Source organism: Plectropomus leopardus, chromosome 10 (genome assembly GCF_008729295.1).
Source record: "Plectropomus leopardus isolate mb chromosome 10, YSFRI_Pleo_2.0, whole genome shotgun sequence".
NCBI classification, from domain to species: Eukaryota; Metazoa; Chordata; class Actinopteri; order Perciformes; family Serranidae; genus Plectropomus; species Plectropomus leopardus.
This window is the reverse complement of record NC_056472.1, coordinates 10,599,162-10,617,045: the sequence shown is the minus strand read 5'-3', so window position 1 is coordinate 10,617,045 and position 17,884 is coordinate 10,599,162. Positions and strand designations below refer to the sequence as shown.

The following is a 17,884-nucleotide window of genomic DNA, read 5'->3' as shown; positions in this document are numbered from 1 at the left end:
AGCACAAATTCAGTGATACAAATTTATTTAAAAAATCTATAAAATAATTACCAAAACACAATTGAATAGAGCTTGAACGTGTTTTAATGTAACTCAATACCACCTCCTTTTTCACAGTTATCATTATCAGGTAAACAATAGGGTGTGTCCACTGATGGGTCGGGTTTAGTAAGTAGGTACTTTTATCCTAAAGGAATCCCAGGGAAGATTTCTGTTCATCCCAGACACTTATTCTACTGCCATCAATGGCAGTCAGCAAGGTGAATATTAGCTAATACTGCCAAAAAGTGCATCCATAGTTGACTAGTTGACAGTTACCAGTCACCAAACAAGCATGATGACTTTTGTTGCTTTATGTTTACAGCAAGTAAAAGTGTATTTGGTTAGATGTTTACAATCATCTTATGTTCAACATATAAGTCTGCAGCTTGCATTAGCATCACCTTACAACATTTGGACTACAGGTTCTGCTTCTCTTGAATGCAAGAACAGCCCTTGCATTGTGTCCCTTAACATTGTTGCTTGTGTCGACCCTTTCCAAGGCCTCAAGGTTGGTGCAATACTGAGTGTTTTAACCAAAAGATTTTAATTTATCCACTGTCTCTTATTCTTTCTTTCTCCTCTACATCAAAAATGCCATCTATATATCTCTAAAAGCAGTCCTGATATGTTAGCAGTAAATATCACAATTAACCTTTCCCGGGTGAAGTTGTTATCCTTTTTCTGTTAATTTTTTTCTCTTCTCATAAATAGATTCTGGATGTTTTTTTTGTTTTTTTTTTTAAATCTGGTAACGAAGCAAACATGATTTTATATGGTGTGGCCACACCTCCAAACTTTTTTTTATAATTATAACTTTCAAGGGAAGAAAACATGTCTGTTTAAAATTTTCAAATAGCCCATTTCAGTATGTACATAGATAAAAGAGATGAATAAGTAGTACAAGACAACCCTTCAAGCATGATCTGCACTCTGGCATTATCTGACAGTTATTTCTTCTCATTGAACTCCTTTAATTCACACCCTGACACTGACCTGCATCATCTAAAAATCAATTGACCCAGCAGGCTATGTGTGTGCCTACATATGGCTTTGTGTGTGACAGAAAGGGAATGTGTGTATTTGTGGATGTGTAAAACCTGTATGTTTCCGTTGTCTACTTGTGTGGTGCCAACAGTTGTTTCGACGCTTTCATAGCTATTGTATTTCTATATTATCACCTATTAATCTTAATTAAACCAAACATACTCTGAAGACTTAGATAAAACGCCTTCTTCATGTTAAACATTTAGTACATAGGCTCTTGCTTGAAGATTGATCACTATCTTAACAGAAACGTGGGTCATGTCCTAAGCCTGTTGTTGGGTGTTAATACACAACAAGTGACAGACAATGCAAAAACAAAAAAGCAGTTAAAAGATTGGGCTGTCAAGCAACAATTTAAAATGACACTCGCACTCGTGTAATTTTGAGATGTTGACCTCAGAACTGACACGGAAAAATGGCTCCCATCAGGATTGTACATCAACATTTAATTACACAGAATGTATGAAATCTTGCACTTCGTGCGTCACTGCCAGGCTACAGACATTAAGGCTTTCATTGACTTTAAATAAACAACATCCTCCCACTCAGACAAAAACAAGTCTGATGTCTTAACACAACTCCAGACATTCTTTTGTCAAGATGGACTTTTTACTTGTATCCCTTTCACTTAAAACAAGATATTTTCTTTCAGCAGAAAAAGCCACAGCGAAATATCACTTGGCGTTTTGTGAACTTTAAGTCTTTACAATGAATCACATTGCTGGGTGATTTTCTGAAGGTGGTGGAAATAAAATGGCAGACACTGCCCAAAGAGACTGGAGGTTTAGGAGGTGGATGATCCATAAAAAGTGAGAGACATGATGATTGGCCCTTGAGGCAGAGAAGTTGTTAAGAACTGCAGTGCTCCTAATTTAATGTGTGGGTGGTAAAAATGTACTTTGCCACCTTAAAAGACCAGTGTGTAGGATCTCGTGGCATCTGATGGTGAGGTTGCAGAACTGAAACTTCTCCCACGTGCCAAGCGTGTGGGAGAAGTACAGTGGCTGAAGAATGAACCTATCTAGAGACTGTGCTTCACTGGTTGTTTCTCGGCGACTGTAGAACAACATGGCGTACTCCATGTAAGAGGACCCGCTCCTTATGTGGATATAACTGGCTCATTCCATGGTTACAATAACACAGTAATTGTTATTTTCAGTTGATTATTAATCCTTTTAAACCTGAGCTAATTGACCTGATTCCTTGCAAAGACACAAGAAGGCAGTGAGAGACTTTACAAGAAATGACCCAAAACATCGAAAGAAATTGGAATGTTTCAAGAAAATAACCTCAAATAACCTGAAAATTTGCACCAAAAAAAATAGAAAAGTAAAAAACAAAAATGAGTTTTTTTCTATAACAGAATTTTAAATACATCATTATGATAATTATATATACCTTTTATTTATATATATATATATATATATATATATATCTTGTATATATCTTGTATATATCATGCAGGACATTTCTTGACAAGTTGTTCATTGTCCCTGTACCATGTTCTCAAATTAAATCAAAACAAGCTTGGGTTTCAAGGTGCTGAAAAAAAGCGTCTCTTATGCTGTGAAATTGAAAATAGAATAATAAAAAATTAAATGTAGCACAAGTATTACAATTAGTCCCACCTTTGCTATATGCCAGTGTAAATGCCAGCTGCTTCAGTAAGTGTTTCACTTCATCATCTAAAGGGTGCTTCAAAGCATAAGGCACTGGGCTCTGGGTTGTTTTTTTCCCTCGTCCTGTTGATCAGCACATCTGGGCGATTCAGGCAAATGAGGGTTATTATGTTGGATATGTTTCCATTCACAGACCCTGCACTGGCAGAGCAAGGCCAGCACACTCTCTTCGTCTTCTCTCTCTCTGTTACTGTTAGCTAACTGAGAACACGCAGTTGGGTCTTTCAGATCTGCTGTTTCTTTTCCCCACAGTGTGACTGCTTTGCATGCCAGTTTGCTTTTTGTGCTAACCTCAGATTATATTGCTAAACAACTTTAAGTTTCCAGGCTCAACTTTGGTTACGTGCATTAATCTACATACCGTGACTCCTGTACCGTGGTACGAATACACACACTGTTATAGCCATACTCATGGTCTCATCTGTATTTGCTTCTAGTTGGGGCTCTGTCAGATTAATAGAAAGCCCCTGTCAGGTCACAACAGGCTAATCTCTCTATAGGAGACTCAGCAGTGTGACAGTTCCCAAAATGTCATAGTATCCTAGCCACTCCTGCACGCACATCAGACCAAAAGCAACACACAATGGTTGCAAATCTTGCCAGTTGAAACTAAGAGCATGTTCCTTCACATCTGAGCTTTGCTGTGAAGTCAAGATTTTTAATTTGGGTCTACACCCATGTGTCACTTTTGTGCAGAATGTACGGAGATTTCATAAACATGCAGATGTTATGGATTTATGCTTAATAATAAATAGTATAGGTGCAGCACTGTTGTCACTGCTGACCCTTTAACACCAATTCTGCAATTAGATTCACACATCTTCATTGACCTCATTATACAACACTGACCTGGAGCAGAGGGGCAAGCAGTTTTCACTCACATAAGCTGAATGTTTTATTAGAGTCACTGCCTGGGCTACAGCTGCATTATCAACCACAGCGATGCAGACAATGGTTTTTTCACAGTTTATTTAATGCGTCTATAACCTCTACATATATTCATACGAAACTGTCTGACATCTTGAGTCATTTAACATTAAAAGCTGAATTAGAATTTAGCGAGGTAGCAGCTTGACATTTAGAGTAACCAAAAGAGAAAATCTTTTATACAGGTAGACAGAGATGGGTGTACCTGTGAGGCTGCCAGACTTACTACTGAATTTTATTGATTGAGTAATGATGTGCCAAATCCTAACAATAGGCTGAACTGTTATGCCACTGTTATCTCTTGACATGAATTTTGTAGAACGGGTTTTGGAACTATAAGTATTGTCATGTTAGTTTGACACACCAGGTTCTGATAACCCAGAGTTTTATTTTTTCAAACTGGACTGCATGTTTCACTCAGATCTGTGTGTTGACAAGCTAGAAGCATTAAAAAAGAGACTGAGAGAGAGCCTTGCAGCTCCTGTCTGACAGTAAAAAAGCATGTCACCATCTGTCTAAGAGATAACCACCTCACCTTTGTGTGCCAGAAAGTGTCCTGCTGTGCTAATGGTGCTGAAATAACGTTGAGAATGTGGCCCTGGCTTAAATCAATTGACAGTGGTCATCACAATGTCCAAAATTTGACATTACAACTGGGTCTTTTGCACTATGTGCTATACAGACACTCTGGGGTAGTGTAAAGAATAAAAGCTGATCTTCTCTGTTGAACAGTCATAGTCGTTTTGCCGTCGAGAGTATATACATCCAGTGCGGCAAGTCCATGATTTTACCCTAAAAAATCCTCCTTTGTGCCAAAGACAATTCTCTTTTTTTATTAATCTTTGCAGTCACTCATTTGGATCTCATTCAGTGAATCATTTCCAATCAGGCCACAACTGTCTGACCAAAATGTCAAGTTGGCACACATGGTAATAAATAATTCAGGCAACTTGCTGCAAAGTTGTATAGGCACACTCATCTTTCCAACACTTCCAGATGAAATGAATATTGTACTTCTAGGTACCATACACAGGGCTTTAACACAATTTTTAAGATATATCGTTGGATTTGCTTGCTGGTGCTGCAAAAGACTTACAGCTGATTAACCTGTCTGTGTTTCAGATTCTTTAACCTAATTTACACCCCTCATCTGGTATCCAGATTTTATCTAGTTATGATTTAACCTGATTACATTTACACCTGCTATTTGGATGTGTCTACAGCATCCACAATGAGATCTGATTTGGATCAGATCTCTCTTTTGTTGACATAGCCGCGAGGACTAGTTGTAGTCGTTCTCCACCATTTGCTTAGCCATGACTTCATAAATGGCTCGGTAGTGAGATGAATTGCCAAGTTTTGCTTGTATATTTTCCCAAGACCAAACTGAAAAGCCGACATTTGGTCTTGTCTAGACTCCATTCCAAGTGTCTTGGTTATCCATAAGCTGTCTTGCTGCTGACTCTGGTAGCTTAGCTCACTAACTGACTGCCAACTCTCCCTGTTTTGGAATAGTTGCATGTGATTACGTGTTTTTGCCCACATAGTTTTTGTATGCGGATTGAAAACACACTTGCATTTGTGTTCAATATGGTCCAAATGAATTTTTGACCACCTCTGGTGGTGGCTTGGCTGATTGGATCACAGTCCTTCCTCAATGCATTTTGGGTGCATTTACACCTGTACTTTCATGTGGTCAAGCACTGCCCAATGACCCAAAATGTATTTTGTGCAAGGTGTAAAGGGGGTTACATGTTTGTTCTGGGGTTGTGCACTCAAAAACATTCACCCCACATGATGTGACTTACACACACACACACACACACACACACACACACACACTAACATATATATGCCCTGGTGTGGAGCTCATAGTCCTGTGAGGCACTGAGCGAAGTAATACAATGCATGAAGCTCTACAATGAAATTAGATTTTACCCATTTTAAAAGGTAATATATATATATATTACCTTTTAAAATGGGTAAAATCTAATTTCATTGTAGAGCTTCATGCATTGTATTACTTCGCTCAGTGCCTCACAGGACTATGAGCTCCACACCAGGGAGAAGTTGGGGAGTGTGTATATACACACACAGTGACAGGGCTAACTATTAGCATCACAGGGCTAATGTTACCTAATGGTTATAAACAGACTTTGTTGGGACGTATGTGTTTGCATCGCAACCCCCCGTTCTCTTTGTGGTATCCATCAATTGAGAGTGAAATGGCATACTAAGATTTATTTTAGACCATGAATTAAATTTATAAGCCATAAGTGATAAGGAAGAAATAAGTTAAAAGATGGACAACATCCTCAGCCTGCAGCGACATGAATGTGTATTTATTATGCGTGAACAGTCGCTTGTCTCTGTAGACCGTTTCATATTCTCTATCCGATGCCTACCCTTGGCACTGTTGTTTACCAGTTGCACTGGGTTACCACAGTGAAGAGCCAGCAGGATCACTGGAGTAATTAAAGGTCAGCAAGCAGTGCGAGAGATGAGGCCAATGTTAATGAGGCCTGCATGCCTGGCGAGGAGACAGAGGAGGGAAATGGCATGGAAGCCAGACTCTGTACAGTAAACATTTCCATACCTCCCATCTCGGTTAGGCAGCACACCCATTAAATATTGAAGACAGAATTGTGGTCATAACATTGGCAGCAGTTTTTTAAGAACAGAAAGATAGAAAGCGTATGCTGTTATTTTTTGTTAGCATGAAGAGAGAGGAGATGTTGTGTAACCCTTAAATTAATTGTAACCTTACAGAATAATAATATCACAGATGTTACATGTAAAAGTGGAAGTAATGACATATATTTTACTTCACCATAGCACAGAGCACAGTTGACTCAGTGTGTACCTGGCCAGATGCTAAAGAGGCTTTCTCAAAAGACACTCAAGTCCACACACACACACACGCACCTACATTAATGTTTGACCACAAGATTAAAACCAAATACTGAAGCAGTGGGCATGCTATTTTAAGGCTTTGTGAAAGAAGATGTCCCTGTTGGATCTCTGCAATAATTAACTAACTTATCTTAATTGTCCTTAAATGTTACATTTAAAGGTCAAAGTTTTCTCAATTCCCAACTAAGCATACAATTAAGTGTGTAAAATGTGTCTGAGGTGGTACATCTTTTTCATGTGTTAATTGGCATTGACGCAAAACCTGGCAGAGAGCTTTGTACACAGTCATTGGTGGTAAATAGAAATGACAAAAAAAAAAGTTCTGCGTAGTCTCCAGGTGTCTGTCCTTGTCTCTCTACACTATGTGTGGGTGTATGTGCATGTACCACTGTATAAACTTGGCACTTTGTCCGTCTCACCGCTTCAGATCGTCTGCCTTTCCCTTATCACCTCCCCGACACTGCCTCGCCTGCCTCTAGCTCCCTGTCAGGGGCCCCCAGGGGTCCCTGTGCCCTGTCAGAGTACCACTGTGCCTGACTTTCATTAGCCAGCACCCCACAGGCTTCGTCACACAGCGTAAACACACCCCAGCAACACACGGCAAAACCGAACTGCTGCTAAACAGACTCACAGCAAAAGGCTATTTTGTCTTTGTGGCTGCCAGAGGCATCGTCCAGCAGTGATGGCATGATACCAAAATTTTGACCAAAACATCTTATTGTATTGATACTGCTCTGATACTGTGGTAAGCAAGAAAAAAACAACAATAAGCAACCAGAGTTTCCATTTATGACATCCTTTGCTTTGTAGTGCCTTTTGTGCAGGGTTTTTTGCATTGAAATGGTTTTGTATTCAACTCTTTGCACCAGTTTTGTAACCAGTTTGTAAACTGGGATCCACTCCAAACACTTTTGTACTTACAGCAGTATCAAAGAAAGCACTATCAAGATTTTGGTTGTCGTGCAACAGTGCTGCACAGTAGCTCTTCTCCGACTGCATGTAGAGATGCTGTATCAGAGTTTTCATAACATAAGAAGCAAAGAAACCTGCTTCTCTTGCCAACAGTTTAGCTGAGCAGATGGTGCTGAAAAAAGGGTTTAGAGAGAAGATGGATAAGTGAGTAGAGGTTGTGTGGCCACCAGAAACAGACATGCGGCCTCTTTATCACGCTCTTTCTCTGTATATATTTGAAGCAATCTCTCCACACTCAGTTGCAACTTTCTTTCTCTTTCCGTCATTCTCTGGTACTGCTGTCCATCTGTCCGTCTTGTCTGTTTTTTGGCTGGGCGGCTGTGCTTTGTGTGTGTGTGTGTGTTTCTTTGGAACATGGCGGGGTGTGGTCTGTTAAATGGGGTTCATGTTGTGGGGGACGATTAGGTTATGCATCCAGGAGGGCAATGCTTCAGCAGTTACATGGAGTCACTATGTACTCCCATGACGAGCACCACACCACCGCCCCCTACTGCTGGAGTGAGAGAGGTAAGGGGGCTTCGGCCACAAACCTACAATAGCTGTCCTGCTGATTCTTATTCGTACGTACGTCCGTCAGTATGTCAGTCCGTCCTGTTGCCTTGTTCCGTCTGAAACATGCCGAAAAGTGCTTGCTCTTGTCCCCAGATAAAGAGTGATGCCATCTTTATAGCAGTACATAGTGTATGTTTTGCAGGCAGCATACAGTATATTATATTTCTCCCAGCTCCCCATAAAAAGTGAAGGTCTTTTTAAAGCCTCTACAGATTTTAGTTTTCATAATGCCTTCAAGTGCTCCTGAAAACATTCTGTCAAAATTGTTTTCATTTTGGGTTGACATGCGTACGCCGGGCTTTGCACCCATCTTTGGTTGTTGTTACATAAAGTCTGCACTCTGTGTAACATTAGGCTGGGCATGCAGTACTGCACATCGCCAGGCTCTGAATAATTCAGAAATGCAGCAATACAGAAATACTTTTCTGATGGAGGCTTTAAGTACACAATGAAGGACATGAATGGGTAGCACTCTAACAGAGTTAGGAGTTTTTGAATTTGGTGCAACTGTCAGAGTGTGTACGTATGCATTCTGGTGTGTGTGTGTCTGCCTGTAAATTCTCTAAAGTGTGTTTGAATGTGTCACGAGGCTGTTGACTAAAGTGTTTTCAGTGCGTTAAAATCTACGTACATTTACAATAAACAAAAAGAGCTCTGTGTGTGTGTGTGTGTGTGTGTGTGTGTGTGTGTAAAAACATGTTTGTCGGATTGTCCTTTTATAATGATCATGCTCCTCAGTGTATCACATTGTTTCACTGGCACCTTTGCACGTTACATTGTTTTACATTACATACAATCTACAGATAAATCATGTGACCTTTAGAATATTTGTTTTCCATGCTCCTTATCACGCTCCCTCTCCTTTCTTTAAACCTTTTTTTTAAACAACTTGTCCTCTCATATCATCATTCTTTTTTACCCACTACATCACTGTTCCCTTCCACAACTCTGAATCTCTACCTTTCTCTTCCCTGTTTTCTCTCTCACTCCCCTCTCTCTTGCCATCACTTCATGTCTCTCTCCTCTCGCATCCTGTCCACCTGTGCCATGCTTCTGTGTTTTGGGGCTGCCGCTACAGAGAGTCGCGAAAACTCCTTCAGCCGTTCACGCAGTTCCAGTGTGTCCAGCATCGACCGAGACACCAAAGAGGCTGTCACCACACTGCAGTTCGGAGAGTCCTATGGGCGCAAGAGTGATGCCCTGCCCACTCCATGTCTGTGGGTGGGCACCAGCTTAGGTGTGGTCCTGCTCATCCCAATGTCCATCCCCATCGACCACGAGGAGAGAATGGAGGAACCTGTGACCATTGGCCCCAGCGGTAAGTTCATTACCAACATTTCCAGTACACTCACTAAAGCAATAAGTGAACGATTTTAGAACAACTAAGGGGCGGCGGCATGCTTAACAACAACAACAACCACAACAAAGTAGAAGCAAAGTAAACAGTAATAGCAATGTGGCAGATCACATTCATTACCTGCAAACTTCTGTTCTGTTGTAACAGATATTTGTTTTATCCAGAAAGCAAGTCTGGACCAACTATTAATGAGACCACTGCATGCTCTGTTTTCCAGTGCTTGACTTCTCCATTGTTGCCTTCTCTATCTTCTTTTCCCAGTCTGTAGAATATGACACTCCCACTGATCCCCAGCCAGGCGGAACCTGTTGTGTCTGCATGATATGCCGCAGAACGGCGTCAGTTTGAAACGCTGCCAGAAATGATGTAATATAAGGAGCATGAGGGCGCATTAGGGCAGGTGGGAGCGGGGGGTGGAGTGGTCCAACAAACCTTGGTCTTTATGCAGGAGTCCAGTGTTCACTTCCCATCTGAATACAATGTTTTTTTCTACACCTAACCCATGCCTCCTTTCCTTAATGCTGACCATCCGTGCCGTTGTTGCCTAATCCTAACCATCTGTGGCAGCATGTGCGTTAGTTGACATCCCAGAGTTGGTTGCCATGTGCTGTTGTTGCCTAAACATAACCACACGCAGTGTAATTCCACCATGTGCTTCACGATAGCAGCACCCTGTGATGTCAACACAGACGCAGGAGGATACATAGTCAATATGCAAGGATTTGGTATGAGAATGTGGAACAGAACGAGGTCTATGTTGGTGGAAAAAAAGATATAAGGTCACTAGCTAGTTGCTAACTGCGTCTGTTGGACGTTCTGTGCTGAGCAGGTAGCGTGCAGTGAGTGGGTTTATCTTAGCTTTGTCGCTGCAAACAGCTGCCCGCTGCGTTTGACTGTAGTAGTTAGCCTTTTGTAATCCTTTCATTTTTTGTATTACTGTGATGTGAACCAGTATCGCCTCCACTAATAACACAGGGTACACTCACTTCAAAAAACACAGGACACTGAACTGTGTACTGAAACATTAGCTTTCATCTCAACTCCACTTGTGTGTTTGACACAAAACGCCCACTCAGATATATGAGAAATGTCGATGCAATGCAAAGCTTTTAAAATAATAACAGGTAATTCCCCAGGAATGAAGTGCACTGTGTGAGCATCATTTGAAAGCTCAACTCTCCTCTGGTCTTACTCACACATAAGGACTTGTAAAACCATATTTATTTCAATTAGAGAGAAATTTGTTGCCATGGAGAACTTTTATGGGCATTTGTCATGCATGATCTTGCATAGACTTCCTGCTGTACTTAAGAACTGGGGGAGATTTTGCAGCCCCATTGTGTTTGTACTCTGACTAAACAAAACTGAGCCACTCAAACATGTATTAACAGCCGGGACACCCTGCTGTGTGTGGAAAAGGTTTCTTACTCACAGTTAAGACTTCAATAGACCCAAAAATCCAGGCCCTTTGAAACAGCACTTGTTCTCTTGAGACTGAGCATACAAGAAGTGAGCTTATTATCAGAAGGTCACAGTTTCGGTTCCTAGGAAAAATGGTGAACAAAAGGCAGGTATTGTTGAACTCTCCCTGTGTGTTTCTAAAGTGCTTCCATGGACTGTGGATTGTAAATGTTGTATTTGACAAAAATGTCAGCGAACTCCAGAGACTGTGTAAATAATGGATTACTTTGTAGCTGACAGTAGATAACAGGTTTGACCAAATGTATATGGAAACCTTTGTGATTGTTTTTCAACCTCAAGGATTCAAACTGACAATCTGGGTCTGATATTTGAGAATTAAACAAAATTTAAGAAAAGTAATGTAGTGCGATTGATGACGTTAAAAGACACTATTAATCTTCTGTCGCGCTCCGAAGGTCTGTTAGACCAAAAGCTTAAAGGTCACCTATGCCCATTTTCAAAATTCATACTTGATATTCTTAAGGTCTAAGACAGTCCTAAAATATGAGTTAACATAAATAATTCACTCTTAAATCCAAAAACTAAAGAGTTAAAGTAAAAATATAGCTTTAGAAATTAAAGTTTTAGACGTCATTCCTTCCCTCTCCACTCTCTACCCAAATTCTCCCAGGTGCGGTCCTGATGCTGAAGGGCTCAGTATTGCGCTTTGGCTTCTTGGACTGCATGGGAGCACTTATTCAGAGCCCCTACGAGGTCTGGCGGGACCTCAATGCCTCCGAGGACCCTGACCGAGTGCGGAAGCGCAAGCTGGTCCACTTTTCACCATCATCCTCCCAGGACACCTTGGGAGAGGGGCATCTGGCTGTGGTGTGCTCCGAGAGGCAGGCCAAAGTATTCCTGATGCCCTCGCAGTCATGCCTCTTTGTCCACAACATCACCGAGTCATCATTTGTACTGCGAGCCGACGTGGTATCTGTGTGCAACAGTGTGTGCCTGGCCTGCTTCTGTGCTAACGGACACGTCATGACACTCAGGTATAACTCATCTACTTACCTGGAACTAACCTATATTTACCTGAAATTACCATGAAAATTACCATTTTGTGGCCACAGGCAAGAATGTCTGCACATTGTCAGAGTAAAACTAACTGCTTTCTGCTTGGTTGGATGTAAATTGGTGGTACCTTTGTTTGATTTTATTGACATCTCTTAGTGCAAGGAATACATTTTGACTGTGTGTGATTTGTACATTTGAAAGATGTTGTCAATATTGCTGTGATAGGTACATTATGTGATTACAAGATGGACAAAAAAATGTGATAAATAATACAGAGATAAGATTAGTTTTCTATAACTGTATTTCCCAAATTGGGTGTATATGGTTTACTTTGCAGAGTACAGTTATTATGATGGAGGTGTTCCTGGTGTCTAACTTTTCCTTGCTCTGCCCACAGTTTGCCCAGTCTAAGACCACTGATGGATGTCAATTACCTGCCTCTGACAGACATGCGCATTGCAAGAACCTTTTGCTTCACCAACGGGGGGCAGGCTCTATACCTAAGCTCCCCGACAGAGATTCAAAGAATTACATACAGCCAGGAGATGTGTGACAACCTGCAGGTCAGCACTGCAGTTTGTGGGTGTTCTGTCTATCTTATCTGTATCTTACCTACAGTATATATATATATCAGTTGATCGGTCCTCTGTGTGACGTGCATGATGTACATACTGTATTATGATTTTTAATTTGCTTGACTGGTGATTACACATTCTTACATTTTGGACGAGAAACGCATTGATGGAGTTACTTAATAGGTGTAATTCTCACCGTTGTTCAAGCCCAGAGCCGACAGGGGCCATTGGAGTGAAATGTTACACCTGCCATGTATGGCTTGAACTCCACTAAGTTGATTGATACCGATAACAAACATGATGCTGCCATAGTGCCACCTACAGGCAACAACACTCACTCAAATTATGCTCTTGTTCTCCTCAGTCATTTAAGAAAATTTGTCACAAAGGTGATAAATGAAGAGAGAAATAAGAAAATTTTGATCACACTACCAAAGACGATCAACAAATGTCAATGTCAAAACATCAATACAACTCTGGTACAAAATTTGACAAAACTGTCCTCTTTTTTTATTTTCATTTTTTTCAGGAGATGCTGGGGGAGCTTTTTACACCAATAGAAACACCAGAAGCCCAGAACAGAGGCTTCCTAAAGGGCTTCTTTGGAGGAAATTCTCATAACTTCGACAGAGAGGAGCTCTGTGCGTTTTTTCTCTTTTCTCTTTTTTCTCTGTATGAAGAGTGTCATCTAATGCATACTAATCTACCTAGAAAATGTCACATGTAATTGATAAATCAATATCTACAAGGAACTGCACCACTTAAAATCCATCCTAACCCAGTAATGAGCATTATTCCTGTGCCCCGTGTCACTTTACTTTTACCTGATGTTGTTGACAGTTGGTGAGGCAGCAGCTGGGAAGGCTTCTCGGAGTCTGGCCCAGCACATCCCTGGGCAGGCGGGGATGGAGGGCATGAAGGTGGCAGCTGGTGGAGCTGTGGGTGAGCTGGCACGGGCCCGCATTGCGCTGGATGAGAGAGGCCAAAGGCTGGGGGAGCTGGAAGAGCGAACCGCCCTAATGATGACCAGTGCAGAAACCTTCTCCAAACATGCTCATGAGGTAAAAGCAAGATTCAAAATGTTACACACAACCGCATTCATAATAAATGAACCCACACAGATAATTGATTTAAATTTTTTTGTGATCTAAATCAAAAAACTGTAAACTGAAATAAAATTAAAATGGAAATATCGTAAACTGAAACAAAAAAAATGCATGGATGACTTCTTTGTTCATATTAGCTTTGAAAATATTACATAAAGAATAGAAAAAGATATTTTGAGGAAATAATTTACATGACATAATAGCTGATGGAATAGATAAATAATTATGTAAAAAGAAAATAAAAAGCTTCATTATTCACATTCCATTTCTTTTACCCAATCTTCACAACAACTTACTAGGGTTCCCAAAGATTCTTAGAAGTCTTGAAAGGCACTAAATTTATAAAGGTTGTTTTGATTTTTTTCTGAAATTGCATTGTAAAACCTCAAAATAATTGGTAACATCTTTTTAAAATGTATTTTTCTTTTCATAATTTACCAAATGCTTGATGAATTAAATCTAAGACAGTTTTTACAATAACAACAACAAAAAAACCCACTGTATTTTGTTTACAGCTGGGATGTTAAGAGCAGAGGATCTACCCTCTGTTGCTAGCTTTTACTGTACTTTGGATGACATGAGTAAAATGCAGATTCAAAGAAAGTTGACTATTTAACCAAGATTTCACAGCATGGCTGGAACCGTTACAAGGCAACGCAAACAAGGCTCTAAATGTTTTTTAAATATAGCACGATGGGAATCGAACCAGTGGAATCCCTCATGCGCAGTAAGATACACAAGATTGCTAAGAAAACTCGCCAACAAATGCCAGTTATTTCCCAGCTCCATTCTACCCTTGTCATGAAGTCATGTTTTATGATACATTCAACATTAGGGCAACATTGTCCCTAACCCAAAGTAACTGATCTTGGTTCATGTTGTTTTTTTCTTCCACTTTGGTTGTTGTAAAATTGGTCTTCATCTTGAGTGGCATCAAAAAAGTCTCCTGTTTCATCCTAATGGTGGGGCCAATTCTTAACCATGATGTCATTTATTTAAAATTCTACATGTACATATCTAATGTTTAGAAAATGCTATGTACAACAGCCGCAAAGCAGTCTTCTAAAGATGTGGTGTCATGTCAAAGGAAATGAAGCAGTGAAAACTTGTTATTCCTTGCCGTCAACAGTGTAAGACCTTTTCTTTTTTTACAGCTGATGCTAAAGTGCAAAGACAAGAAGTGGTACCAGTTCTAATCGCAGGAAAGAGGGCTGAGGCTGCCCTTGGACTGCTGGGAGCTTTATGCCGGAACAGGGACTTTCACTCTACAAATGAGAGCAATTAAAAGAGAGACTCAAGAGTGACTTTGTCTTTACGGCTTCTGGACTGGCTACTGCACTGTCACATTGTTGAAGGACGAGGACGTGTTAGCTCCTTGTCTAGACGTGAAGTGATGACGACAGAAAGAGAATGGCGAACGGCAACATTTAAAGGACTGAAGATGGAACTGGAATTATTGTATGTGTGTGTGTGTGTGTGTGTGTGTGTGTGTGTGTGTGTGTGTGTGTGTGTGTGTGTGTCTGTGTGTGTGTTTGTGTGTGTGTGTGTGTGTGTGTGTGTGTGTGTGTGATTGCGTGTGTAGGGGGTGGGTGTGCCTGGGTTTTCTGGACCTCACTGTGTAGATACTCAAAAGTTAAGAAACCAACAAGACATGCATGAAATAAAAAAATGGATGACTATTAAAAAAATATCCAACTGCCATATTAAAAAGCAGCATGCAACTTTAACAGGAGATACAAAAATAAAAATAAAAAAAGTTTTATTTAATGATGTAAGCCAACAACAGAAACTATGAAAAAACTTTATATTTTTTGAAATATTGACAAAAAACTCTATATAAAAAGGGAAATGTATACTTGCATTGCTATTAAGCCAAAACTTGTGTTCCTTTCCCTTTTTTTTTTTAATTTTCATTTTTGGTTCATTTGAATTTTTTTCGTAGTCTCAGCAAATATTAAATGCCACAATATAGATGCACATAGTTAGCTTCCTCTAAACACACTTAGAATAATGCTGAAACTATGTTCAAGTACTCTGGGCTGCACAGTGCAAACACAAATCAGTAGTATTTACACTTCTGCACAGTCTAATCACACTAATTTCACTTTTCGGCTGCTGCTACTTACAAAAGCATTAAATAACAATGATGAGGAATATCTCGCTCCCCAACTACAGTCGTATGAAAACAGAGAACGGATCGGTGTGAGAGGTATTCAAAGGCTGAAAGAGTTACAAGTGTATTCTGGACACAGTGTGTTTATAGCTAGAGTATGAACCTATAAACTATTCACGTGCCATAAAAAAAAAAAAACAAGATGAGTGAATCCACTCACTGTAACTAACAAAGAGCTAATATGTGGTAGTCATCATGTGTTTGATCAGAGCAGATGAGACAGAACTCTGCCATTGAGGGCATTTATCAAAGTCTTTATGGGGAAAAAAAAGTATGAGGGCGTTTTAATTTTAATTTTTTGGTTATTGCTGGTTCACCATTCAGTCTTTAGCTGCCTTTGTCAGATGTGCAATTTAAGTGAGCCATTAGGTCGTGTGTGAGAGAGAGAAAGAGTGCCACAAATGTTAAATTGCACTCTGTCTCTCTGCCAAAGCAATCAGACATGAATGACACCCTCTCATCTTTCTCCATGTCTAGAAGTTTTGTGTTTTGAACCTGAGCGGTCCTCTTTTCATGATCACAAACTTTAATGATTGTCGATGTCCTCGTGACGGGAAAAGGAATCACATCTGCGTCATCGCAACTCCCCTGTGAGTTGTTTCTCAGCAAAAGGTTCAGGAGAAGTAACAGTATTTTTTTTCAGTGATGTTCAGATGTGAGTCAGTGCAGAAACTATGTACATGTGTAAAACATTTGCAAACAATTTTAACCGGAAGCAAATCTGTTATTTTTCTTTCCGTTAAATATTGTTCTTGATGACTATGATATCCTCTTGTCGCAGTCCTATATTTGATGATGATGGCCTCTCAACTGAAGGCTCTTCGTGTGTTTAAAAACAACAAAATGTTTCATGATACATGGTTGTGTATCATATTGTGATTGTGTTGTACATGTCAATGGGTAGCCACATGACACGCGCAGACAGCATTAAGTGAGGAGGATATTTTGTACTTGTGTATTTGTCTGTATTTTGAATTGATCTGAAAAACCAAACAGAGGATTATTGATATCCATTTCTGACACATCAGGCCTTTATGCACACAAGCATTAACACATAAGAAGCATTGCGCCTTGATCATGTCCATGTCACTCCCACATAGAATATGCACCGTGACATGCACTCTCAAAAGCTAAAAAATAACAGACACAAGTAAATCTATCTGTATTGCATTTCTGCCTGCTTCCTGTCAGGCTGCTGAGGCATTTCTACATGGCCTTCGCACCCATTTAACGTCACCTGAAATCGTAAAAGCAGTGCCACAAGGATTTCAGGAATTACACATGATTTGATTCAATGAGGTGTCTTAAACATGTCAAAAAAACCAACTTCTCTCCTATCTCTGTACCGTCAATGAGATTTGTGTTCAGTGCAGTTCTTTCAATGACTGAGAAAACACACAAAAAAACAAAAAACAAAATCTAAAGAAAATTAAAAAAAAAAAATCTGACTTCTACTGACAGGGTGTTTTGTTAGTATGTTTTTTTGGTTTTTATGTTTTTGGTTTTTATATCAACTGTACAGTTCAATCTTGGGAGAAAGGCGAAACAAAAAAAATGCTAAAAGCTAAAGACTTTCTTTGAATATTTTTCTCTGTATATGTTGTACCTGTTACTGCTGGTACTGTATCTGGTATTCTGGCTCTGTCTAAATCACTGGAACTCTGTAGTTCTTCACACTGTAGTATCCTGAAAAAGCATTTCTCTGGTTTTCTCAATGATGGCAGCAAAGTTTGTCTTATTTAAATGGATTCTACCACTTTTTGTTCTTATTGATATTATACTAGTGTAATAGAAATTACTTGACAAAAAAGAACTGAAAATATGTTGATGCAAAAGCAAAATGAAATAAACATTGATTGATGTACACAGTTGAGAACTCTATTTTACTGCCCCCCTTCCTTTATCGCATGCTGTCGCTTTGCTTCTAAGACGTACAGCTTGGTAGGACTGAACGATTAAAAAAAAAAAAATCTAATTGTAATTTATATCTAAAAATATTGCAAATGTGATATGATTTGCAACATTAAAGCGAATCATAAATTTAACTTTTTTTTTTTTTCATTGAA

General features: G+C 39.8%; 1 protein-coding gene across 1 annotated transcript in view; it reads left to right on the top strand.

Annotated features, from left to right (window-relative positions):
- stxbp5l (syntaxin binding protein 5L) overlaps positions 1–15,073 on the top strand; it is a 151,947-nt gene extending 136,874 nt beyond the window's left edge. Inside the window, exons 24-30 of the mRNA XM_042494697.1 lie at positions 7,983–8,084; positions 9,208–9,447; positions 11,579–11,942; positions 12,362–12,527; positions 13,069–13,180; positions 13,380–13,600; positions 14,800–15,073. Coding sequence (XP_042350631.1) covers positions 7,983–8,084; positions 9,208–9,447; positions 11,579–11,942; positions 12,362–12,527; positions 13,069–13,180; positions 13,380–13,600; positions 14,800–14,841 — 1,247 coding nt within the window. The 3' untranslated portion in view covers positions 14,842–15,073. The remainder of the gene's footprint in view (positions 1–7,982; positions 8,085–9,207; positions 9,448–11,578; positions 11,943–12,361; positions 12,528–13,068; positions 13,181–13,379; positions 13,601–14,799) is intronic.
- Positions 15,074–17,884: the final 2,811 nt, after the last annotated feature.